At 39.0% G+C, this 26,310-nt stretch overlaps 1 protein-coding gene across 4 annotated transcripts in view; it reads right to left on the reverse strand.

Annotated features, from left to right (window-relative positions):
* The window catches only part of LOC306822440 (contactin-4-like), a 166,711-nt gene that overhangs the window by 43,260 nt on the left and 97,141 nt on the right, over window positions 1-26,310 (reverse strand). For all 4 annotated transcript variants that reach the window (XM_079341490.1, XM_079341488.1, XM_079341489.1 and 1 more), the window contains exons 6-11: window positions 25,521-25,724; window positions 21,489-21,591; window positions 19,916-20,100; window positions 12,391-12,530; window positions 6,373-6,502; window positions 5,392-5,542 (exon numbers count right to left, since the gene is read on the reverse strand). In XM_079341490.1, coding sequence (XP_079197616.1) covers window positions 5,392-5,542; window positions 6,373-6,502; window positions 12,391-12,530; window positions 19,916-20,100; window positions 21,489-21,591; window positions 25,521-25,724 — 913 coding nt within the window. The remainder of the gene's footprint in view (window positions 1-5,391; window positions 5,543-6,372; window positions 6,503-12,390; window positions 12,531-19,915; window positions 20,101-21,488; window positions 21,592-25,520; window positions 25,725-26,310) is intronic.

Genomic DNA, 26,310 nt, shown 5'->3' on the forward strand with positions numbered 1-26,310 from the left:
CTGAACTTCCTTGCTTAAAACCAAAGGCTATGTGGATAGGAATCGCCTAATCCTCCATCCTGACGAAACATTGGTTTTCTCAAGGGCTGCGTGCTAAGCCCTCTTCTGTTCTCCCTTTTCAACTCAGAGTCTATGACCAGCTTCAGACAAACACTTATGATAATAAGATGGTCACAGAGGGAAGGTCAGAGCCCTGACATTTTGTTACCAGAACAACAAGCTCCTTCGAAATACCATCACGCTAACTTTGGACAACAGAACCCAATCAGAACGACACGCCCTCCAACCAATAATGGGAGTAGTCGAGAAAATGTGCGGGTTCTGCATTCCAAAGTCTTAAAATGAACAAGGAAAAGACATGGATACAGACATAAAAGTTCAACAGCATGGACTTCAGAGTGCTTTGCAACTTCTAATGGTACATAATGAAGAGTGAGACTGGCTGCATTGCTGGCATATAATACAAATGACTCTATAAAGTACACAGCAGTAAAACTGTACAGCACATCGCAAGATGAAGTTTGGATCCACTGATGACTTCAACACCCTATGGTGAAGAGGAAGGCGAACTGGATCATTAAAGAGTCTGTCCACCCGAGCCTCAGACTGTTCTGCTTGCTGCTGTCAGGCAGACGGTACAGCAGCATGCGGTCCCACACCCCCACACTCAGGGACAATTTCATCCCCAAGGCCATAAGGCTTTTGAACTATTGAGCTCACAAGCTCATCACTGTCACTATAGACTTTCACTGTATAAATACTGATGTCACTCTACCTCGTTTCTACTTCTTTCCTGGTTACTACTTGTTTGCACTTGGGGTTGAATATTGTAGACATCTTTTTTAAACTTCTTCATTTAAATCATATCTATATTTTAAGACTTACTTTGAAACTAACCTTCATCTTTACACCTGTATATTCTTCCCAGTCAATATTTACATGTGCAATTACAGTCTAATCCAAGACGACATCCTAGAATCCATGTATTCCTGACTTACGTCTTAGAGTCCTTTTTTTCCTTGAACTCATTTTTTTAGGATTGCCTTGATAAGCCTGATGTTTCAGATGTTCCCTTGCCAGTATTGGCTCAATGAAATCAGTGCACAAATGACAACAAAGATCTTAAATCTTGGTGTGTTTTCAGGCTGCCCTCAATGGCTGACACGGCCCACTTACATACTCATCAGCAAGACCTGCTCTGCGCGCTCAGCTGCTTTGTTCCAGCTGATGTCATCTAAACCTCGTCCCTGCAGGGTTGTCTGGGGTAGATAAGGCACCCCCCCAATCCCCTCCACTGGTCTCCTGCAGGAAAAAAGCGGGGCTGCTGCTATGAAGATGGATTACCCAGCTGGTGACACTAGTTCTCTCTGCCGAAGCCACAGTGGAGTGCTAACGCAATTAAGGCAATTAATCTTCAACAAAAAGGGTTCACAGCTACCTCTTATGATTTTGCACCTTTTTACACAGGTGCAGAAACAGACCAGCCTGCTCAAACACAGACACATTCACAGGCACTATAAATGTCAAACACATTTCTTTTTATCTTGATTTAACACAATGCAACCATATCATGAAATAATTGAGAGGCAACAAATACAGCACCTGTACTTGTCACACAGCTGTTGTTGAAAATCAGTACATTATGTTTTCCATCATTAGCAGTTTAATAATTTGCATCACTGCCCCGCTTTCATTGACGCCTTGTGATTTTGAAAACAACCAGCAAACCAGCAAAACAAGACAAAAGAGTCTAAAGGCAGGACAGCTGTTATCAGGCAGTATTCTAATGATTACCACAATGGATGCTGAACATTTCAATAAGGTGGCTTACATCACGGTGTGAACTGTATGTGTGTATGTCACAGGGAAAAAAGAAAAGAAAAAAGGATGCATAACAGGAATTGAATTAAAAGGGAGCTTTGACCAGCACAAGGCCGGGATTTTCTTTTTAAACAGCTTGCACAATAGTTGACTTGACAGTCTGTCATTATTGCAAAACATTTCAATTTAATGTCATGCTGCTTGTTCCGATGAATTTTAATTGCAAATCTGAGCTTTTTTCTTCTTTATTGTTTGAGCAGCGGCACTGGTGGTCCAAGTCAAATATCCCTTCTGAACATTAAACAGACCTTTAAAGATAACAAAGATAGGACTGTATCTACTAATTGTTCATTTGTTTGATTCTCCTCACAAGAAATTGATTTTAATGTCTGCATGGAGCTACACCTGTAACAAAAAGCTTTCCTTATTTTACTGCTTATCACATTTTATTTTTTACATGTATGTAACTTTTAATCAGCTCATCAGTTGATCATTATTTGGTGTAAAGTCAGGAATACATCCTGGCTAAAGACAAAGCAAGCAATGATTGTATTTGAGGAAAAACAAAGCATCACCAAGCCTCTCTTTAACACTGGGACAGACCCTGCCTTCTCATTTATCTCTTCAAGCGGACATCAATGCATGTCACACCAAAGACAAATGCAAAATCAATCTGTACTATAAATTCAAAACAACAGAAACAAATGGCCCAGGTGCCTGATAGGTTGAAATGTGTGATGGAGGTGGCACAGGGCGAGTGAAGGGCACCAGTAGCGAGACCACTATGCAAATTCCCTCCACTTTGTTTGACAAGCAACAACACTGCTTTGTATATATGCAAAGCCTGGCAAGACACTGTGCACACAGCCCTGCTGTCAGAGCACAGTCATGCAAGAGCGGTGACACCCAATGGATGACCCCTGTCTGCGGAGAGGCTACTGGGCCAGACTTCACACTTCATTTAGACAGACACACACAAACACTGACAAAAGTTATCACATGCAGCACACACAGCATCTCAGGGGTCAAACGTGGCAGGACACTGAGATTGCTGGCTGTTCCTCAGAAAACTCATCAGAAGTTGACGTGGGGTTTTTTCTGGAGTCTTTATCATCCCTGCTGAGGTGAAAAGTACTTGATTAGCACTTTGAATTCTCTCAGTGGCCAATCTGTTCGGCCAGCACTAAATAGCTGGAGATAAAACACTGCAAACCTCATTAACCATTACTCAGTTAGGCTTCATGCTGCGTTTTCTCTTAGCTGGTCTGTGAGTGTTTTTACCACATCTAAGGACTGCATCAAAATCCCTCCACGGACCGACAGCAATAAAATATGCCACAGTGACAGGAGCCTTTTGGGTACCTTTCGATTCAGCACTTTTGAATTTCTAAAAAGTTCTCTGGCTGTTGGAGTAAAAACAGAAATGATCATAAAAATCTTGCAGTCTATTAAAAATGTAATATTCTGCTATGTGGTGAAAGTCCAGCAAATGAATTAATTCTAAAAAGGAATATTAAAAGAAAAAACAGGGCCTCTTTTATTTTGATGATGTACAAGAGAAAGCTGGCACGGAAAGGTCATCCGGTGGCCTTGAACCTGGAGACTATTACTTTGGCACTATAAAACCCATTACGCAAAGGAACCCACTAAATTAAAGTACTTTAAAGAGGACATTATTATCCCCCTATTCCGCCTTTTAATACAAACCCCTGTGGTCTAAATGAAACATCTGTTCTATGCTTTGGAGAAAATATAATCTGAATCAAGCACCAGAGGAGGTTTGTGACCCAGCTCTCTCACAACGCTCCGCTTTGGTGCGTGTCTCTTTAAACACACGGAGCCCCCCCAAGTGTTCTCAGTGGACATCAGTCCTTTGTAGCAACAACAAAAAAGGTAGACTTGCGCACAAGTGGGTGGAGTCCATTGGTGGAGAAAACCAGGGAGGGGAGGGTATTCTTACCAGAACGTGTGATGTCACAAGTTGATAAAACTTAAAAGAGAGCATTTTCCTCTGTGTTGTAAGTTTTATGCAGACCACAAACAAAAGACTGGATGGGTTTATTTCACATTCTGTGGGTTGACAGACACTAAGATTACCCAAAGAGTTGTTCACTGTAAAAGTGGATTTTTCATCATATGTCCCCTTTAAAGAAGATGTGTTAAACCATTTGCAGCAGTGTCTATAAGCTTGTCAAGCAATGTTGCCCTCCTTTGACAGCAAGGCAAATAGTGTTCTTTTAAGTCTGAAGATGGCCCAAGAAAAAAAGTGAACAAATTCACCAGTAAGTTGCCTATATGGTCTGTTTATATAAGTTTGTACAATATGTTGTAAGGAAAACACATTTCTCTTTGGTACTATTTCAAAGTGTAAGGGCCTTTGTTTGTAAAATGGTAAATGGACTTGAGCTTCTATACTGTAGTGGTCTTGTGACTACTCCAACATTGTAAGTCACACCCATTCACACACTGATGGCAAAGTATGTAAATATAAATTTCCTATCAGAAGTAACTAATCCCATTGTACGCAATTTGGAAACTTTGACAAAAATATTACAAGAACATTCAGTTCAAACATATCATAAGGTTTTTTTCAACTGCAGGAACTTTTTCAGATATTTACAAACTCTTGGAACGCCTTCCCCTTTTTTTTTGATTCCACACCACATGAACTATGATCTATTTTAGTTCCCAGAACCCTGTTCAGACAAAGCTTTTAGGAGGTAGGTATCATGGTGGTGCAAATTCACACTGCAGAGTGGGCTTAAAGCACAAGGAGACAACAGCCGAGACAGATATCAGGCTGCCTTGCATCATATTTGCAAGCTGTGTTATCACACGTCTATGTAACGATACAAGACTGGTGAAGATTAGTCTGCTAATAATGAAAATGGGGACTGGAGATATGCTCCTATTAAGTTTAATGGAAGGGGAAGGCTTCCACAAGCTGATGGCATTTGTCAAAGTAGAATACGAGTCAACATCACGGCGAATACAGCTACAAGCTGATTTGCAAAGTGTCAACAAAGTGGCTGTTACTGCTGTTAGAGTCGTGGACAGCTCTCACCTCCGAGTCATGTTACCATCACTTGTCAACACCACAGAAACACAAAGCAGGCCAACAGGGCCTCTGTGTCTGAAGTGTTTTTATCTTTTCTTTTAGTAAAACATAAATAAAGTAGAGTATAATCAAGTATGAATTCATGAGGTAATGTAATGAGAGTACTCAAATATTAAAATGAGTGTAAAAGCCCATCCAAAACATAGGTGTCTCCATCCTTCTTCATCATTTTTCACTGCTTAGATTGAGGGTTTGAATAAAGGAGATAGTAAAAATGGGTCACTCTTGTCATTGGAGAAAAACTACATTGAATGTTAAATGTTCAGATGTGACAAGATGTTACATCTGGAAGACAAGAGTGCTGTTTAGCAGAACATGTGATTGAATTAATACACGTGAAAAAGCCCTGAAGGTGTCCAACCTGGTAAAGAGTCATGAGACGACATGTAAGTCCAGCTCTCTTCAACAGAGGGGTAAACTATGAAAATAAAAATGTGTAAACACTGTGTTACCTGTTGGTTTCTCTGAGTGGTTCGCTGCCCTTCCGCCACGAGACCACACCCCAAGGCGACATCTTAGGCTTGCACTCGACGAGCACGTCTCCTCCCACCTTCACAAGCGTCTGGCTCCTCAGTTGGTTGTGAGAGAAATCTGGGGCAACAGCTGAGACAAGAGCAGAATATTAAAGCTGGTGTTTGTAAAAGCCTCACATCTCTTCTCCTCCAAATGATCTCTGATTATTTTTCAGATCTCCGATTATTTTTCAGATACACATTGATGTGTTATAAATAACAGTTTTGCATGACATGATAAAGATGCATATTTACAATAGACACTTAAAAATTAAAAGATCATTTTCTTAAGAGAATATTAACAGTTATTGTGAGAAATTTTGAATAGTAATACACTATAATTTGAAGTAGAAATGGGTAAAGATTCCTTTTTTTATCTTCAGTTGAAGAAGAAATGTGCTGTTTCGCTGTCACCAATGATCATTTTCTCATATTACTCTTCCTCGCTATAAAACACACACATTTTTTTTGCCCTTTTCAAAAGCTGTGAAACTGTCTTCTACAGCCCTTTCCCAATCTCCACCTTGAGTCTGATCAGTAAATTGTCAGAATAAAAAAAAAAATCAGTAAATGGCTTCTGTGTTGAGTAACTTGCTCAGGCTCAATTGGAGGATGAATAGTGAATGAGAGCTGCTTCCAGCCCAAAGAGGAGAGTGACAGGCCTGACATGGCAGATGGGCGAGGCTGGTGAACAGAGCAGCTCTGGCATACATCACTGTCAGTCAGACGCATCCTTCCTATAATTGATGTTTTTCAATTAGTGGCCAATGAGAAAAAGGCCGGAGGTCATCTGATGTAATTGAGCAGTGAGAGAAGACAAAGCAAACCTGACTACAAATACGGACAAATGGCGCAAGTCTCCATGCAAACACACATACTGTATGCACACATGCATGAAGAGTCACATTAACATACACATACCTATTACTCGGAGTTCCGCATTGGAGTAGACCTCAGCGTGCTTATTTCCAGCTACACACTGGTACATTCCCGTGTCGGACAAGGTCAGACGACTGATTGACAACGCTCCGTTGGCCACTTGTATCCGTTCCTTTGGACATAGAGACACATGCCTTTAATATGCCTTATTCCCAGTGGTTATCTGTACAAAAACAGCCCACTAGTGGGCATATGAATTATGGTGTGGAAGTGACAGACACGGCAATAAATCTAGGTTTTCATCACTAATGGAGGGAAAGGCTTGGGTGGATCGAGGCAGGCTAGCAGAAAATGACCCTAATCAATCTGCATGTTTATGAGAGTGAAATAAAACCATGGCCTATTTATATCTCCGACTGCACCACAGGGTCTGTTTCTCCTTCAGAAGCAGGAGGAATGAGAGGAAGGAATATCATAACATCTGAGGAATAATGTGAAACGTGAAAATTGCTTTTCTGATAAGTATGTTCTATACACACTAAGTGCTTTGTGCACGGTCCAGCTATAGCTCCTCTTCATCTGGTCGGACTATTATTTCCACAGTCCTGTGAGAATGTCTTGTCTTTCAAACTAAGATCCATTTCAGGACAGATGGGCCTGATGAGCCAAAAAACTCAGTTGAACCAGTGCATCAGTTCGACATTTATCCACCAACACAGGTTTATCTCTCTGAACTTGGGTACTCAGTCAACCCCTTAACTACAGCATTAAATCCTTGAGCAGTTTTCATACATCTCTATGCAGCTGTGTCAGGTTCCACCTCCTCATGCCCTTCATCTCTCATGTTTTTCTCTGGCTCACCCTTAATGTCATTACAGCCCATTTCCGTAGGGGTTTTTGAGCGGCCTGAACCCCAGTCACTGGGGATTAAGGTACTGTCACATGAAAAGAGAGGCTGTCCTCACTGAAAGATCAGAAACTAATCCTGTGTTTGAGCAGGTTGTGTCTGAATTTCCATAACGTACAGAAGCTTCGGATGTACAGGGGCGACTCTCCCTGATGGCAAGGGAGGAAAATGATGGCGTATATCAGTCTGTGCACGGAAAGCACTCTGGTTTACAGCTGCTATTAATTAAGCATGACGTTCCTCTCAAATCAGCAGTTTTTCATGCAGAGACCTGGGGGAACCATCTGTACACCTTCTGCTCAAAGAAAATGATTGGCAATGTCATTTGCCAAAAAACACTTGGATGATTGGTTCAATATAAAGTAGCACAAATAAGTAAAAGAATGAATGGCACACGGACAAAGGAACTTGTACTGTTCAGAAAGTGAGCTCCTTGGGTCTAATTGCCATCTACAGCTTTATTCCTGAGATTGTCTAAGTAAGAAAACTTTCATAAAATGATGCATGACGTTTTAAGGCTGATAAATGTTAATTATTTCCCATAATCAAATCAATCCATGACTGTGGCTACACTTTTACCCTTTCTCTTCTGCACACAAAGTAATTTTGAGTAAAACAAGAAAATCAACAAATAAGCATGAATCTAATTTAGTCGGACATCAATGCAATTTATCTCAAAGGGAATTATTATATGCTCACCACACAAGACCTGTAGACACAAACAAAGCTCAACAGTGGGTTTGGAATAGTACCCAATGGAGATGGAATGAACAGGACATGCAAAAAAAAAACACGTTTTCTGTCATAATGGTGGTCTGCACTGGGATTATCAACCATACTTGAAATTCAAAAGCTTTTAGGTTATTTCAAACAGGGAAAACCTCAGTTCAAGTACACTCGTGTTCGCTGTTTATACAGTGTAGTGGTTCCCCCCTCCTCTAAATGGACCGAATCCTGTTTTACGGTGGAGTTTCCCCTAATTGCGTAGCCACTTAATCCTGCAGCTATTGTCAATAAAAAAGCAGGGAGTGAGGTCCTTAAGCTGAAAACAGCTCTAGGAGGGCTTTCCAATAAACCATCACTGTTTTGAAATAGGGCAGTAATAAAAAGCATTACCAGGAGAGAGAAAAAAAACAGGAGTCTGGTAGTCTGTAAGAGCTAAATGTAAAAGAGTCCTACTTGTGGAACACAACACCATATCCAACAAAGAGCTCGATACTTGTAGAACCAGCCTGAGAGGCACTATTATTAGAGTGAAACACTGGAAATAGTTGAGGTTCTTTAATATTTCAAATGACTGACATTGAATAATTGAATGCACATATAGTCAGCTATATATGTCAGGATCAGGGGTTAAATTGGGCCTGGGCAGTCACAGGCTCAGCCCCAGCACATACGGCTACAACAGGATGGGCATGTCAATCATCAACATTGGAACAGGGTGGGATTGGATTAAGTGCAGTGGACCTTGAGAATATCAGTCCCCGCTGCATCATACAACTATCAGGTTAGCGAGGCTGGACCAAACAGAGTTAAAAAGATTGTGATCATCCCAGGAGGAGAGGCAGGATAAAAGAAAAGGTAGCACAGTGAAGACCTAAAAGAATTTAGTAGGAGAGATTTGTGATAATCCAACTTTAATGACGCACCACTCTGCCTCCTCCACCTTCATCGTCATAAAAAGTATATATATAATAACAGTTAAAAGTGTGTCCTGATGTGAACATTTCCAAGCAATTAACTGTTCTGTGTGGTTTTTTTTATGTGTAGATATTTTCATGACATCCTCTGCTTATGAATAGCAACATTTTTCTTGACTCTTTCTTTCGACTGGAGCCCATTTTGAAGGTTAATTTACATGAAGAGAAAGTTGAGGACCTTGGTATTAGAGGGGAACAGTGTAGCAGCAAATGAGAACTTGCAACACTGCTTGAGGAAAATGATTTTACATTACAGTATTTCACCAAAAAATAACAAATTGCAAATTATGTCAGGGGACAGTCACACTTAGTTAAAAGAGGCTTTGTCAAGTCTACATTATAAGAGGTCACACTAATAACACAAGGGAAACAGTCATTTTTAGTTGTAAAAGTTACAACGGACCTCATTAACCAACAGTTCATAAAGGCTTTACACGCAAACACGTCATATTATAGGGTTACATTACAATATTTTATTCTATAATTAATAAAATATTGAATGCATAGTTTGATGATCATACACATCACAGTGGTTTTCAAAATAATTGCTACACATGACACTTCTATTCACACACATTATGTATATTAATTGCATTACATGCATGTTTTTTTGTGTCACCATAACTCACACTGCTGAACAAAGCAGTTTGGTTTTTTTGCTGCTGACCCCCAACTTCCATCTCAGAACCTGTAAAGTTTCCTCTCTGTTTTCAGTGCTTATCATGCATTGCCACAGCCTTATTTTTTTTGCGACCAGCCTGCCAGTATGTGTGTATGTGTGTCTGCAGGGCCTTGCACTGATGCCCTTTTATGTGGAGGAGTGGGCGGTTACCTATGCTAATAAGGAACAACATGCACGTAATGTAAATTTACAAACACAAAGAAATAAAAGATGAGAACAATTTAAGATGATGTTGAATCTTCTTATGAACAATTTAATAAAAATCTTCAGAAGATATAGGTGAATGAGGCCCAGTGTCTTTAGAGCATTTGAGAGGTTGGCACTGTTCGTCACTTAAATTCAAATGAGGACATATACTGTACAGTTGACACACAGTATGTGCTAAGATAAGACAGAAAAGCGTCTAACACACAACAAATCCCAATTGAATCCCTGATAACACCTTCAGATTTCTTCTGGAATGGCTACTTTCTCCTGCAATGGCTTTCTTCTCGGTTACTAAACTTTAAAACGGATTCAGTGAATTAGACATTCAAAAAGGTCTAAATTGATTCACTGTAATGAGTGACAACAAATTGTGCATCCTCCTTTCACTTCTCCTTACATCATTGACCTTTCCCTCTTCCACTCATTAAGCCGTTGTGGTTAATGGTGGCATTTCAAACAATGTAACACCTTGGCTGAATAATCCATTTACCTATGCGACTGGAATATATTCATATATCATGCTAAAGAAATTACGCTGCATGAATATCAACATGTTAATTGTAACCTTGACTTTTCCAGTCATCGTGTTGAATCCAGAAGGCTTTTTGAGGCCCTTTTTTTTTAGCTGTATTTTTTATAAAGTATTAAGTTCAGATTGAGGCAGAGGGAAGGTTATATTAACTATTTAAAAACAATGATGATACTGTATGCAGTCCAAATTGCCACAAGAAACCCCAGAATATTCAACGTTTATTCAAAAGGACTTTATAAGAGAAAGAAAAACCTGTTTTTCACATACATGAACAGATTGCCTTTAAAAAAACAAAAGGGTTTTGTTTTCGTATAAAAAGCATTGATAATATGTGAGCCACCGGCTAAACAGATTGTTGATCATTCCTCCCTGATTTCAAGCTAAATTTGTTTATTTGGAGAAAGAGGCTTTGCGACACAGTGTGTTGCCTCTGGTAAAATACCAACCGGCTGTTTTCATTGCAATGACATGTATAACATTCCAGTACTGATCGATATCCTCTGGTGTTTTTGTTGCCTTTTTGCATAATGAAGTAAATTAACATAATGCCTGTTTATTTATCAGGTGCAAACTGTGCTTGAGATTCCAATCAATCTTTTCCAAGCAACCTTGGCAAAGGATACAATATTAAAAATCCAACATGATGAAGGAGAATAAAAGCATATTTTTTCCAAATGCCATTAACAGTGTTTGGTTTGTTAGATATTAGGGATGGGAGTCACGAGAGGCCCTATGATACTGTGAAATGCTGAGACTTGCAATACAATAAATTGTATTGAGATAAAACTTTTTAAACTGCATAGTGTGTCCATAAAATCAAACTAAATCAATCAATGTTATGCCAATAAGAAATAATTTGCAGTCTTTTCATTTCACTTCACTATCTACATAGTGGGTGTCAAGAAAGACCATGACTCACCAACATTGTGATTAAAGTCAAACCCCGTCAAAGGCTGCATGCACCTTACAATCTGAAGTGTTAGTATTTTAGTCTAATCAAATACATTTTTAACCATACCACTTGTTCAAAATGAATCGCGCAACCCCTTCATTAATTAAAAATGTAAAAAGAACATTTGCTATTAATATACTGTAATAAATCGACACTTGGCTGCAATCAGACAATATATTATTTCCAAACAAAATATTGTGATACTTTACTCTATCGATTATTTCCACAACCTCTATTAGATACACAAGTAGGCAGTTTGTAGGCTCATCTCTCATCATTGCATCCATGATTGAAAAGCATTAGGGGCAGAGGGGTTTATTAAAGTAGGATATGCAATCGTTTTACACAGATTCTTACTTTTTGTATAATAATTGGCCCGTTCACAGTTTAGTCAGGACCGCTTTGTCAAAATGGATACTTTATTTCGCTCTGCCCTTCCACATGTTTAGATGGAAATCATAAGGCAGTAACAGCACACATTTCTGCCCTTCCCCTTTATACAAGGAAAGCTATAAAGCAGGGAAATAAGTAACTACCCCCCTTGAACAAGTATCAATGACAAGCAAGGCATTGATTAAGTCAGAATAGCATAAATGAAAGAGCAGGTGAGGAGGAGGGATACAAATGTGCTTGTCAATGTGGCATGCAGAGGGAGCAGAGAAGCATAGGCGGGCTCGAGCAGTTTAAATAAGGCCAATAGGATGCCATCAGCTGATGAGGCTCGCGTGAAATCAGATGACACAAACTCTGGCGCAGTCTCTTAGCACAGGAAAGCACTGATGACAGGATAAACCTGATGATTTGCATCCTATATATAATGTCCTATTATCCTAAAAATATTAGCCTCTCAGGAGGCCTTGCATATAATGAAGTCAGTCCATAATCCATAAATCAGTTAAGCTCAAACGACAAGCAAGAGATAAAGCTTTAAAAAATAAAGTATTTTTTCCCACATGCTTTATTCAGAAACAACAACTATCCAACAAACAGCTCCAGCTGTAAGTCTTTGGAATCCTTGAAAGCACAACATTATCTTGAATTGTGAAGACATGCGAGCACATGGCATAACACTGATCTCACCTCTGTAGACTCCAGGTTCTCTCCATTTTTCATCCACCTGTAAGAAGGCTTCGGCTTCCCTGTAGCTTTGCACTCCCACACCAATGAGTCATCAATAAGCTTCTGGACATCTTGTGGTTTCTCAATGAGATGAGGAGGTGCTGGAAAGATTGAATATGTGAAAGTTAACAGAAGGTGTTGACATACATATTTTGATACAGGGAACAACACGACTATAAGAACTATTAAATAAACAATGGTTTAATTTCCTATTTAAGACTACACTGATCATATGTTATTTAGTAGCTACAACCAAAGTACAGCTATGTCCTGTGACTGTCCATCTCCTAGAATACTGATGAATCAAGAAAGGACTTAGTAACAGTATAGTTTTCCTTTTTTGAGTCACCTTAAATAATTCCATTTACTCACAGCATTTCAGATTAATGAAAAATGTGTGAGCATGTTTGTAACCTGGCTTTCACCCACTGACTGTATAGAAGTGGATGTACAGAATACACCATAATGACAGGCTGAGTCAAAGTGACTAGATTTGGAGGTAAGGAAAGGATGGAACTGGAGTGGTCTGAGGGGTTTATAATGCCAAGAAATCAAAGCTGTTCAGTCATGCCCAAGGATTTTTTATTAGTTGCTTTTAACAGTTAAGTGTTTTCAAGGCAAGCCAAGCCAAGGCAAGTTTATTCAGCAACAAAGCAAATCAAAAGAATAAAGACAGAGGAAAACAGAAACGTTAAAATAAAGCATCTGAAAATCACTAAAACAAACCATCAACAATCATAGAGAGGATAAATAATACAATACAATACTAATACAAAGAGTAAAAATAAATGAATGGATAAATGGGAAAATGCCTAGAATTTTGTATAATAATTAATTTAAAAGTAATAATTGAAATAAAATAAAACAAACTAGGTTAAATTATCAAAGTAGCTCAATGAAAAATAAATAATAATAAAATAAATGTATTAAAGTGATTTAATGAAAGGCAGCTGTGAACAGGTGAGTCTCAATTTAAAGGAACTGAGAGTTTCAGCCGACTTGCAGTTTTCTGGGACTTTGTTACAGATAAGCAGCATAGACATCGAAAGCTGCTTCTTCATGTTTAGTTCTGACCCTGGGGACAGAGAGCAGAACTTTCCGGGAGGACTTGAGCAGTCTGGATGGTTATTAAGAAGGTCACTGATGGCCTTAAACCATTCAGCACTCACACTGCTTTATAAAGCAGCAGCAGTATTATAAAAGATATTCTTTGACAGACTGTGAGCCAGAGTAAAGACCTCAGTAATTATTTTACAGTAATCAAGTCAACTGAAGATAAATGCACGTTTTCAAGGTCCTGCTGGAACATAGGTCATCTAATTCTTGTAGGGAGAGTAGTGAATATTGATAGTGATAGTAGGCAGACTTTGTAATTGTCTAAATGTGGCTTTTAAAACGTAGGGAGCATCCACTGCACCCAGATTTCTTACCTTATCTGTGATTTTCAATTCAACAAACTAAAGCTGCGGACTGACTGATAATCTCTCCTCCTCAGCTTCAAAAACAGCCAAAGAGTCCAAAGAGTAGTTGGATGTATCTATTGGTATCTAACCAAAGTTGGTTATTATAAATATTTCAAAAGTAACTCTCACACACTTGAACTTATAGCAACCTTCTCAACCTACTCAATCATTCTTCTCGTCGGGGAAAGTCCAGTAAAACTCCTGAACTAACTTAACATATGAATCACTTGGGCTGTGTCAGAAATCACAAACTAGTCACTATGTAGTGCAATAAACAGCAAATAGGCCAGCAGTTGTACTGGATTTTGAGTGAACGTTGTCATATCCCACAATGCATTGTGAAAAGTAGTCAATATTGCATGGTCACTATCCAAGAAAAATAGATTATGCATTACAGTTCACAGATTTTTGCAAGGGGGAAGTGACGTTTGACTCAACTGGCATTAGATGGAGGAAATGAGCTACCTGCATGAACAAAGAACATGTAAACAACAAAAGAGTTCATTTTTAAATGTAATGTTTAGTGATATCTAGCTGTTTTGATAAAGAATATAGGTGTACAGTGTGATGATAAGAACGAAATCATCGTCTGTCAGAACAAATAAAACCAGTTTTGGTGCGAACATTTGTTTATTGATTAAAAATTAAATTCAGTATCTTATAATTATTCAATATTTTAACAGTTTTATGCCATTTTTGACGTTTATGCAAAAGCAATAATGTCACTGTTGGTGTCCATAAGTTTTCATTTATTCTGTCGAATAAGTGCACTGTATATATACTCCCTATATTATGAGTAAGGAGTGGGGAATGAGTGTTTGCTCAGACACAACCTAAATGAGTGAACACGTCTGATTTTGGAAACAGTATAGAGCCCCATATAGGCCAAACATACGCAGGATTTTCAAGCTGGATAAAGTGTCTTTCGTGAAATCAAAAGTCGGTATAGACACATATGAACTTTTGTGGGTTTGATGATGTACATCAATTAAACGTGTAGGGGAATTGTTGCCTGCTGTTTGTAGGGGTCTGGGAACATACAACCTATTTTAAACAATGGTTTGGATGAGTTCATCTTCTTCTGTCATAATTTTAGTCCTTATGTGAACATCAGAGTAGACAGCAGAAATAACTGAAGGCTGAATAAACCAAATGGTTTATGTTTCCCAGATCTAAAATCCCAGTAAAAATGTTTGAACTGCTAAAAACCGAAAAAACTGATCTGATAGACATAGATAAAACAATCTATTTGGTATTATAGCAGCTTCCACTTTGAATTCCAGATTGCTTCAACTGAAAAGGCCCTGAACTCTGTAAGTGATCCGACCATGATTAGAACTCATCCCAGGAATATGTGGGCGTGGACAAGTCTGTGTGATTGACAGCTCCACTATCCTGTTAAATTTATGGAACCTATTGCAGGAGAACCTGATGACCTGTTATACTTGCTTAGAATTTATTGCATCATAAATTCTCACCATAGCTCCACCTATTTTTTAACGTCTGTGTCCAAAAATCATTCCTCATTCCCTACTCCATATCACTATACAGGCAGTTCTCAACTCCAGCCACTGATGATGACATCATTGCTGTTGCAAAATTACAATGTGAAGCTTCACACCACCATCTATGGCAAGGATCGATAATAACAGTTAACAGTGTTAGTTAGTTAGTTAGTTACTTTATTGTCCCCGCGGGGAAATTCCTTTTCACAGCTGTACAGGCAGGGAGTCACCATACTCACACATATAACACACATATAGCACAAAAAAGTACAAATATCTATTTCCGTTGATGATTACACATTGTTCAGGGTTTGATGGCTGTGGGGATTATGAAATAATGTCCTGAATCGTCTAATTCAGCTATCGTATTTTCACAAAACAATCTAATATCAATACATTTAAAGCTCTGACATTTTTATACATCAGGAAAATACTTATTTGTTGTTTAAATCATTTATTTGTGCATATAGATTCTGGATCCATGCGCGACATCATCATCATCGGAAATCCAAAAGCAGTATTTAAAATGCCTTTTTGATTTTGTTAAAAAAGTCTTATGAACTTTGGTCTATATTGCTTGGATATTGCCCATCAGTTGGTCAGTAATTTTCACAATGCAGGAGTATGAAAAAAAGGGGTATGAAAATGTTCACTCAGTGTGTGATTTTTGGATACAGTGAGATAGGCTTTTATCATTCTGAGGAATTAAAAACACCTGTGTGGGTGTCCAGAGGCTTTAAGTTTAGATATTGCTGAGGTTCTCTAGTTTCCAGGTGATCTTGTAGTTAAGGAAAAGTGAAGACAATCAGATCCATATACAGTACATTGGTGAAGCTTCTGGTGCCATAAAACCTCTTTATTCAATACGATCTGGGTAAATTATGGCATAATTAGTTGAATTGATTCTTGCTGCGTCAAGGGAGTAACTCAAGGCTAGCTAATGACCAACCCAAAAAAAAAACCCCATACTAAACAGCTGTGGTTTAGTAATGCCCTGTACATTCAGAATGATGTGCAGGTCATGCTTCTATCATCCTATATCACACAAGGCCAGTGGCAAGACAAGAGTAATGGCTGACTGCACTTTTCCATTCCACAGAACTCACCTACTGGCACTCTCAAGGACTGACCTTTGTAGAGGCTTTCCTTTGACAGTACCGATCCTGCTCTAATTGGCCTCTGCTGTACAGTATTTTTTTCTTCGAGTTAAGCAAGAAACTCAAAAGATGTATCCCAAAACCATCTCTGAACATTTTATCTAAAAGTATGCACTTAAAGTGTGAGCTGGACTGTGTGCATGTGGGTGTTCAGAAACACTGCATGCAGACTGATAAAAAGAGGAAGATTCTGTGTAGGAAATTTATGTCCCAGTCCAGAAGAGAGTTACAGTAAAATCCTCCCAGTATCAAAGCATGTCTTTGTGTCCGTGGATCATGTAATGTACTGCACTCTTCAGTAGTCGAGACTGCGGCACAACTTGGCTGAGATCATTAACATTTAACACGTGTCGAGGCTGAGCTGTGGCCACCCATACAAAGGGTTACATTTCCTTCTCCCATTATTTATCCTGCAATTGAAAAGAAACTGTTATTATCGCACATCTGTGCTAACCTTGTCTTTTTGTCCTGCCTTTTTTAAAAATTAAATCCCCATAACTTAAGAACACTTTGTGGCATTTGCCTCTTAGGAAGATTGCATAAAGATACATTTTACAAATGCACTATTTAGCAGCTCATTCATTCATGCCATAATAATCCTCTATAAGAGCCAGACTGACTGCCACACCAACTGAACCTTTCAGAAATGCAGTGTTGTTGTTGTTTTTTCTCTCTACTGTCAGGGTCCCTCAGTCTATCCCTCACCAACCCCTATAACGTATCGACTCTCGGTCAACACTTACCAAATGAAAGCAGTCAGCCCATCTTTGGCTGCACTGCAAAACCCCCACACAATCAGAACAAACGTCAAGTGGCTAAAAGCAGGGGAAGATGGGGATTTGCCGTATCAGTGAAATCACTGTGAGGTAATAATGCAACAGATAGTCTGCAGAAACACAATTGTGAAAACAACAGGGTAACTAGCCTTTCAAAGCTTTGCATTTACTTTCCCTTGGAGTCATATCAACGTCAACCAGGGAGCAAAATGCCTATTTTCTTGTCCAAGCGCTTCTTTTAAAGACGGAAATTAATAAAAAAAAAAAACCCACTGGCTTGCATAGTTAAACATAAGTTGTCTTAACACTGCCTATTAAAGAAAACATTTTTTGTACAAAGATATAATGATTCTATTTTTACCCTGAGCCTGAAACAACAACAAAGAACAACCTTAATGCATTTTATGAATTAATTTTGAAGAACTGAAAAACGACCACGAGACAATAAAGCTGGTGGGAAAATAAGTTTAAAAACACCATTAAAACATATGAATAAAGAAAACCACAAGTTGTTTTTTGCATTGTGGAACACGTACATGTACATTAAAAGTGTGAGACTGTTAATGATGACCACAGTGCCACCTTTAAGTAACACTTTCATTTCTTCCTGCTCAACACAAAGCCCGGCACTCTTTGCCCTGTAGCTTACTTGGATGCACAAGAGATACCTTTATTGATTCCCCCATTGGCTTACACTGCTGACGAATGTCTCAAAGGCTTAATTCAAAGAGAGTTCAAAACAAGATTACTGATTTTTATCACCTGGCAGCAGACAGCAGAATAGAGGGATCGAGTAAGAAAGCGATGGAATAAGAGACAGAAAGAGAGAGAAGGGGAGAGACTGACAAAACACATCAAAACTGAGAGCAGCCACATTTCAAAAGGACAAATCAAGCCTGGTGGTCACAGTGTGCTCTTGGGCTGTTAAAGTGAATGAGGATTGGGGCTTCCAGGGCTGTTGTAAATAATGGCAAATTGTTTAATGCCCCAAATGAGTTACGTTTGACAGCTGATGGTCATGACTTGAAGGCAAAAAAAAAAAACAGGTGGGAAAAAACAGAGAGACATTGGAAATGAATGGAAATTCTGCGATTGTTCCTAGAGAGAGTGCACTGCCTGGCAAACTCACAGAAAGTAATTGTAAAGGTGTATTTTAATATCCTTGTGATAACGTTTTTTTTTAAAAATGAATAATTCATGTAGAGCTACAACATATTAACATACATATCAGTCTTTTTAATCTTTATGCTCTAATCTTGTTCACATTAATATTTACAAAATGACCTTCCAAAACTCACTAAGAAGATATAAACTTGTAATATGCAAAACAGCGAGTATTATCAAATGAAAATATACATAATGAACAAAGCCACCAAGACATCACCAACTGGTTAATGTACTCTGCAAAAAAGCCTGGAGTTTCAAAGATTGGAGACAGCCATGTTGGTATTCTGGCTGATTAATCGGCTGGTGAATGAGCTTGTTGACCCTCTTGTTTCGCAGAGAGTGCGATTCTGTAATGGCAGTGGCTGACCGCAGCTTTGTTTTTTATCAGACAAAAGATGCGAGGAGAGGTAGTAAAAGGTACCAAATCACCGTTTACCTGTCTGAGTTAGATTGAGAAAGCCGGGGAAACAGACAAATGTTAAAGAGAATGACTGTTTCTTGTACTTGACTGTCACCATGTGTAGATGAACTTTTAAATGTCGGTCATAAAGGAGATTCTTTTGGCTATTGGGGGAGGTTTCCAGAATTGTTAAACCCAAAAACGTCTTCAAAACCCGTTGGGATTTAACTGTCAAAACATTAACATTTTAAAGTTTTTGCAATTTACATTACACATTTTAAATTGCACATTTAAAATTCCATTAAATCACAAATTGTAAGAGTTTTATTTGGAATCTCTGTACGCTCTGTTATGCTGACGTACCTTCTGTCATAAGATGGATATAACGTTTGGCTCATCAACTGAGCTGTCTGAGAGTTCTTCAAATTGAAATGACCCATTCAAAGACGTAGCAGTGCCGTTCTTTTTCCATCACCGTGACTACAGGGAGACACTGCTGAGGCCTATCCACTACAGTGGCCCTAGATCTCCAGATTTCTACTATCTAACTCTAAAAGGTGAGAGTCTGTGACAATGAGTGGATTTACTAACCCCCTTTCCCTCGATCCAGATGCTGCTGTGCAGATTATGTCCCTGACATATGTGCCACTGCTCTATGTATAGTACATTTAACGGCTTTGATCTCCAGTCAAGTTGGATGTCAATCATGATGCCATCTGGTGAAATCCAATACAAGGCTCTCCAACAAGGTCGTATCCAAGGGCTCAGCCTCATCCGCATCATTCCTTTAATCTGGATCAAAATATTAGAGGCATCATGGCTGACAGCCTTTAATCATTTTGATGTGCTGTTAAAACGAGCCCCTCCTCGTCTGAGCCACATGAGCCCCTGCTGCTCGCTGCTGACTGCTTTATAAGACCGGTCGTGTCTGCTGATGCTGCCTCTCACTCTGCTCTGAGCAGCTCTGACAGTTGTAGTGCACCCGGCTCAAATATGCATGCATGTCAGGATCACCTACCATAGAAATAGAGCTTTCCTTTCACTGTGTTCATTCCCCTGGAGTTTTCAGCCACACACTCGTACATGCCGGCATCCTCCTGCTGGAAGTATGGGATCTCCAAGACGCCACTGGCTTTCCTCATGTCCACTTTCCTCGGGAAGGGTACACCATCCACTCTTCTCCAGTTTATAGATGGCACAGGGCTGTGAGAGGAGCAATGGAGAAGATTTAAGTTGTTGTTCTTTAATTTAAGCTAAGCAGGACACAAGCTCAGATTCTGATGTAGAAGAGTCAACTGCAAGTGGCGCTGATAGCCTGGCAGGTTTGACACGCGCCCCATGTATGGAAGCCATAGTCCGTCATGCAGCGACCAAAGGTTCAAATCCCAGCCTTGACCATTTGCTGCTTATTATTATATATATACATATTATATAGTCTTGGAAAATGAACAGAACAAATAAATGAATGTATACGGATTAGAAGCACGAGTACTGTCAACTTTATTTCAAGTAAATATTGTGAAATGATTTCTAAAAAGCCAAAGTGTACCTGATATCTATTGCAGGGATCATCAACTACCTTTTTACAAGGGTCAACTTTTTTTTCTTGACAGTCACTGTGAAGGCCAGACTTTATGTGTTTGCACATAAAAGCTGTCTGGGTCGCAATGTACAGAAGTTGGCGGCTGAGGGGAAATTTAAATGGTGAATGGACTTGAGCTTATATAGCACTTTTCTAGTCTTCTGACTACACAAAGCACTTTTGCACCGCATGTCACACCTACACATTCACACCTATTTACACACTGGCAGCACTGGTTGCTATGTATGTTAAACATCAGAAATAACAAATCCCATTCATACACATTCATTCACCCCAGACGCAGCAGGGGGAGCAATTTGCTCGCAGGAGCAGGACCCTTGACCTTCCGGACAAGAGATGACGACTCTACCAACTAAGCCACAGTCACCCCCAAATGTAGTTTCTCCCAATAACGTAGTGAGAGTATGTTAGCCATGTGATTTTTTTATGCTTATTGTTTAATCACTTGTATTCTTGGAGCAGAATGTAATCTATTGCATAGTGACTTTAAGCCCCTTAAATGTTGAATTATTTAATGTCTGTAATTTTCCATTATTCGTAAGGTTCCACTTTTTGTAAGATTAGCAACAGGAAGAAAAATAAGAAATATTTTCCTTAATATATAATGTTGAAGAAGAGTAAGAGTGGGGTGTTAAACGTACCTATATCATGGCAAGAATAATATTAAACATATATTGTTAGTGTATAAATAAGGTTATTTTACAAGTATACAATAATGGGCAATGTCCCGTGCAAAAATCACTCCATAGAGCCTCGTGAAATTAAATTTAACTGTTGGCTTTCTGACTCCAGGTAATAACTTAGTCCTGTATTCTGGGCTGCAGAACACAAAACATGAGTTTTCAAGATGTGCAGCCTGGCTTGAAACACATTAGGATTGTTGCAAAGTGGTGAAACACATCAAGAAAAATATCCCAGCGCTCTACTTGTGATATTTTTCTTTCATATTCTAGCGAGCATGCTGAGCCTGACAAAAAGAGGGGCTTACTTTCCCAGAGCGAAGCATTCCAGCTTTACAGTGGATCCTTTGGCAACATGAACAACCTCGGGAAACTGAACTTCAATCTTTGGCTCATATTCACCCATCACACCTGAAAGAGAAATGCAAATGAGCATCAGTCTTGGTGTAAAAAAGAAAAGAGAAAAAAGTTTTGATTTGAAAGTCAAACTAAACAACGTAGACACAAGAAACACATAAAAGGCCAAGTTGTGGGTTCTGCTGCTGCACAGCTTTCCAAAAGTCCTTTTTTTCATGTAAAGCTCTTTTTTCTGTAAGCTGAAATGTTTTTCGACTTTCAACACTGTGAAACATGCTCTCCTCCCCGTGTGCTCACAGAATGCTCTCCCACTGAAAGAACAAGAAAAAGGAGCAAGAAGCGAGTTTTCCAGTTGCTAGCAACACACTGATGAAGAATGAAGAAAAACACATTTTTGGGCATTCATAGACATTTTAGCCTTAACATCGAGATGAGATTCATCTTATTGTAGTGCAAACAGCTATGAACCAGAAACGGACTGAAAATATCCCTATGGGTGCCACCGCTGTGTCTCCAAAGGATCCTGTTCACTGTCGTTGGTGCAACACTGGTGTATAAAAATATTGTAGATGTGAATGCTCAAGAAACATGGGCTCTACCATGTTCTAATTTTAGGAGACACCTATTTATAAATCAAGAATCAGTTGCTCTAACGGTTGGAAAAGCAAATGTTTTTCTTCTGCTTAAATTACATTAAGGGGAATTATGTCAATGAATTTTGTAATTTGGTGCACTTTCATTTCATCTAGCCGTGTGCCAATTCTGAGTGCAAAACATGGTATTTGAAGCTGCTCCCGTTTCCCATTGTCACGATAGATTTCCACCATTGCTGTAATTCAGAGCTGTGTTGCACAAATTGCTCTTGAGATGGAGGAAACAGGCCAATTTCATCTTGCTGATTTGGTGAGGCATGTGTTATCAGGATGGCTCTCTGACTGACTGTGAAAGCTAATTCAGATCCTTATCACAACTGCCTCATACTGGAATGTAACCACAGCACTATCACCCATTTTAAGCAGACAGCTGAAAGTGGACCGGTAATTGTCTCATACCATAACCTTTTGTAAGGGACACCTGTTAAATGGGCCTGTTTGCACCCCCCTGTCTAAGCCCACATGAATGGGCTGGGCTGATGTTTCACTGCAAGACGTATTGCCTTGGTGGGAAAAGGTGTAATGGCAGAAAGAGGGAAGGAAGGAGAGGGAGATAAGAGTGCTGCTTGGGGGACAAAAAGGTTTCCTAAAACTACACAGACCAACAAAAAATCTGTCTCTTGATCCAAGAAATAATGACAATAAATATAATATAATAAAAATAATATTTATTAAAATAAGAGCCTTTATAATGACTTAAGCAACCCATTTTTCTCTTTTTTTAATTTTACACACATTATTAATCCCAGAGGGCAAATTCTGGTTTGCATGCTTCTCACACACACACACAGGAATCACACACCTGTGGACATGCATAATGGAGTGATGTGCGAGTGCAGTGGCAGCCCACAGGTGGTGCCCCCTGGGAGTTTGTGCCTTGCTCAAGGGTACCTAAGCAGTGCTTGAGAAGTGGTCTGGCACCTCTCCAGCTCCCATATTTGCATAAGAGTAACAGTAAACATCGGTAACTTTTTGTTAACTATGTTATAATACAGCAGCTGCTGACAAGGAAAATAAAGCTGGAATATGTTGAGCATTCAGAACTGATGAAAATGAAAAACAAAAAATAAGCAAACACACCAGAAGAACATGGTGCAAATAAACAGACGTAGTGAACATTCTGCAGAAAGCCTAAATAAATATATGCACAGCTGTTACACAAACGCGGTCCATAAACAATTCAACGTCAAAAGACACATAATCCAGAGGATTGCAACTGAAAAATACCGCATGATCTGTCATTGCAATGAAAGTGCTCCATTTCTTCACAGGGAGCGCCAAATCAAATGTCCTTTTTAGAATAGGGACAAAGACTGTCTCTTTAAGGAAAACATTCAGGCCAATGCAGGTTAAAGGTTTATAGAACAATAAACTCCTCTGTAAGTTGTTGTTGTAATACTTATATTGGTACCATCAGGATGAATAGTAACGCTACCTTCGTTGTAAATCAGAGGTCCCTATCCTTTGCTCTTTTGTGTCCCTCTACATGCATCTAAGAAAAGCTGAGCCCTCCAGGACCCACATGGGAAAAAAGTGTTACATTGCTGTCCAAATTAACATAATGTAAAAACATGTTAAAATGAATTGTCCTCATAAGAGTCTTTACCACTGATATATTTTAATCTCTTTTCTGCTATAAGCTTGATATGTTTTCATTTAACCTCCAGACAGAACAGGCCTAAACACAGCTGTTTTAACCAATAGACTTATTTATAAAAATCCATTAAGTGTGCTACCAGGATTAAAGTTAATATGTGTAAATCTAATTTTGACAAGCTCAGATCAGACTGAGCCATGCACCCTCTCTGAGATCATTGGCCAGTTACCCCCAGGTTGGGATCCAATGCTCTAATTGCACTAAAACCACACATGTTGTCAGTTAGTGTGTTTAAATGTCTCTTCCCCTTAAAACAAGGAGCATAAGGTAAAACTGTTTTTATAGATCAGGATTTAATTTACAAATGTCAAACCACATTTATGGGGATTAAAATACAACATTAACAATTATATTAAGAGCTCATAATCTTTGGCTACAAGGCCTCTTGGTTTCTTGCTTTTGTGTGTTCACGAGATCAGCTGAACTTAATTAGAAGGGGGAAAAACTGACTTAAATGTCAAAATATACATTTCTGGTGAAAATAACATGTAGCTTCATATATCTTGTACTGCATTACATTGGGTAAAGAGCATTCTTCTGGGACAGAAGCTACAATTAGATTACTTGCTGACAATGACCTTTCCTCTGGAGTGCCTTGATAAGGCCAGCCTAAAGCATCAGATCCACATGATAAAGGACATGCTGGAATTAGCAAAGAAAGAGATAATTAACCTTTGAATTCATCTGCATTCCTTAAAGCCACTTCTCCTACACTCAGGTACCAACAGAGCAAACATCAGCCTTTTTGTTCTTAGAACTGTCACATTAACCAACCATTTGAATCCAACTTGGGGAGGGGGGGAGAGTGCATGTGTTCGAGCTGCTTTAAGTGTGATGGAAAAAGTGAGAGGAACACAGTCCAAAGATTTGTTGAAAGACACAAGGCAACGTTAATATAATATCTGATCTGTCTTTCCACAAGAGAAAGAGTACAGTGTAGTGTTTATGCCTGGTATCATTTAATTCTATTGTATTTTTTTTCTTCCTTTATTTAATTAATGTAAACATACTAACAGCTGTTTTTTATTTTTTGTTACTGATATATATTCCTGTTTTTGAGCTGCTGTAACAACTAAATGTCCCCATTTGTTGGATCAACAAAGTTTATCCTTATCCTAATCCCTATGATGTTTTAAAAAAAAAAACACTGTATAATTATGAGCCAAGAGATTGTCACAATGCAACAATAGGTGATAGGGTTGTACCTTTGTGTATTGTTGTTTTGTTTCGCAATTGTCTATGTCATTGCACGCCAACTTATTTGCCTGTGTGATATTTTATTGAGAGATCAGCCATCTGCAAAAGGAATCTCCACTGCAAAATGCCTATATGCATACAATATATCAAACTCCTATGGTTGAAAACATACACATTTAAATGACATTGAGTCATGTTCGCAGCATGAATATCCCAAAGGACGAATGGTCTTGTTATAAAATATACTCCTTGAGAATGTTTTAAGGCACCACAGCTCACTTATCGAATGTAACATACTGTAAATGTTTCATTGTGAAAATCTATAGACTGGATCAGACCAACTCAATTACAATTCAGAGCCAACATCTTCAGCTAAATAACCGCCAAATGGTAAAGCAGCAGTCTTATGTGGTTAAGGTTGACATGATGTAATGCAAGAGGTTTATTGAAGTTAGTGTGGCCAGACCAGGGCTTACCGTCACTACGGAGCACCAGTGGAGTGGGTGGACCCTGGACTCGGGTCTTAGTGACAGTGTTGGTCACCACACAAGTGTAGTTGCCAACATCCGAGGGCTCCACTTTGGCAATGTACAGATTCCCCGTCTCCTGTGAGATGAAGCGGCGTGTATCCTGCTTCACAAACGTTGGGTACTCGTTGAAGATCCAGGAGAATACGAGCTCTGTGGACACAGAAGAAAAAGACAGTTCTCAATGTGAATCAAGCCAAAAGGAATGGTTAACACAAGTCAGATAACATGGTTACAGGGATAGAAATGAACGATGTTACATGCTTGTATCAAGCTCCTAACAAATGGATAAATCTGAGAGAGGTTTCAAACAAATGTGATTCAAAATCCCTTGAAAGTACATATTTTTACGAATGCCCAAGAAAAGATTTCAGAAACATTGCCACTAATACAGATTCAACACTCAACATGTTGGAATCAGCAACATAGATCATTTCTATTCAACAATAGAAATGGTTCCACTTCACCATACACGCATTAAATATTGAATGCAAATATTCCACTTATTGCTCATTAAATGACAGACACAAATCAACAAATGGTTTTGCCTCGGATGGAATTCCAATCTCATTTTGCCTGCACTGAGAATAGAATACAAAGATTAAGAGTAAAAAAGTGGATCACATTTGCATGAATGTTCACACAATGTGTTATTATCATAGTATTAGCTAACTCTTCCACACACATTCTAGCTAGCTAATGGATAAGCTGATGGATTATTTGCTGTGGCAACTGTTGA

This window comes from Symphodus melops (assembly GCF_947650265.1).
Source record: "Symphodus melops genome assembly, chromosome: 4".
Taxonomy (NCBI): domain Eukaryota; kingdom Metazoa; phylum Chordata; class Actinopteri; order Labriformes; family Labridae; genus Symphodus; species Symphodus melops.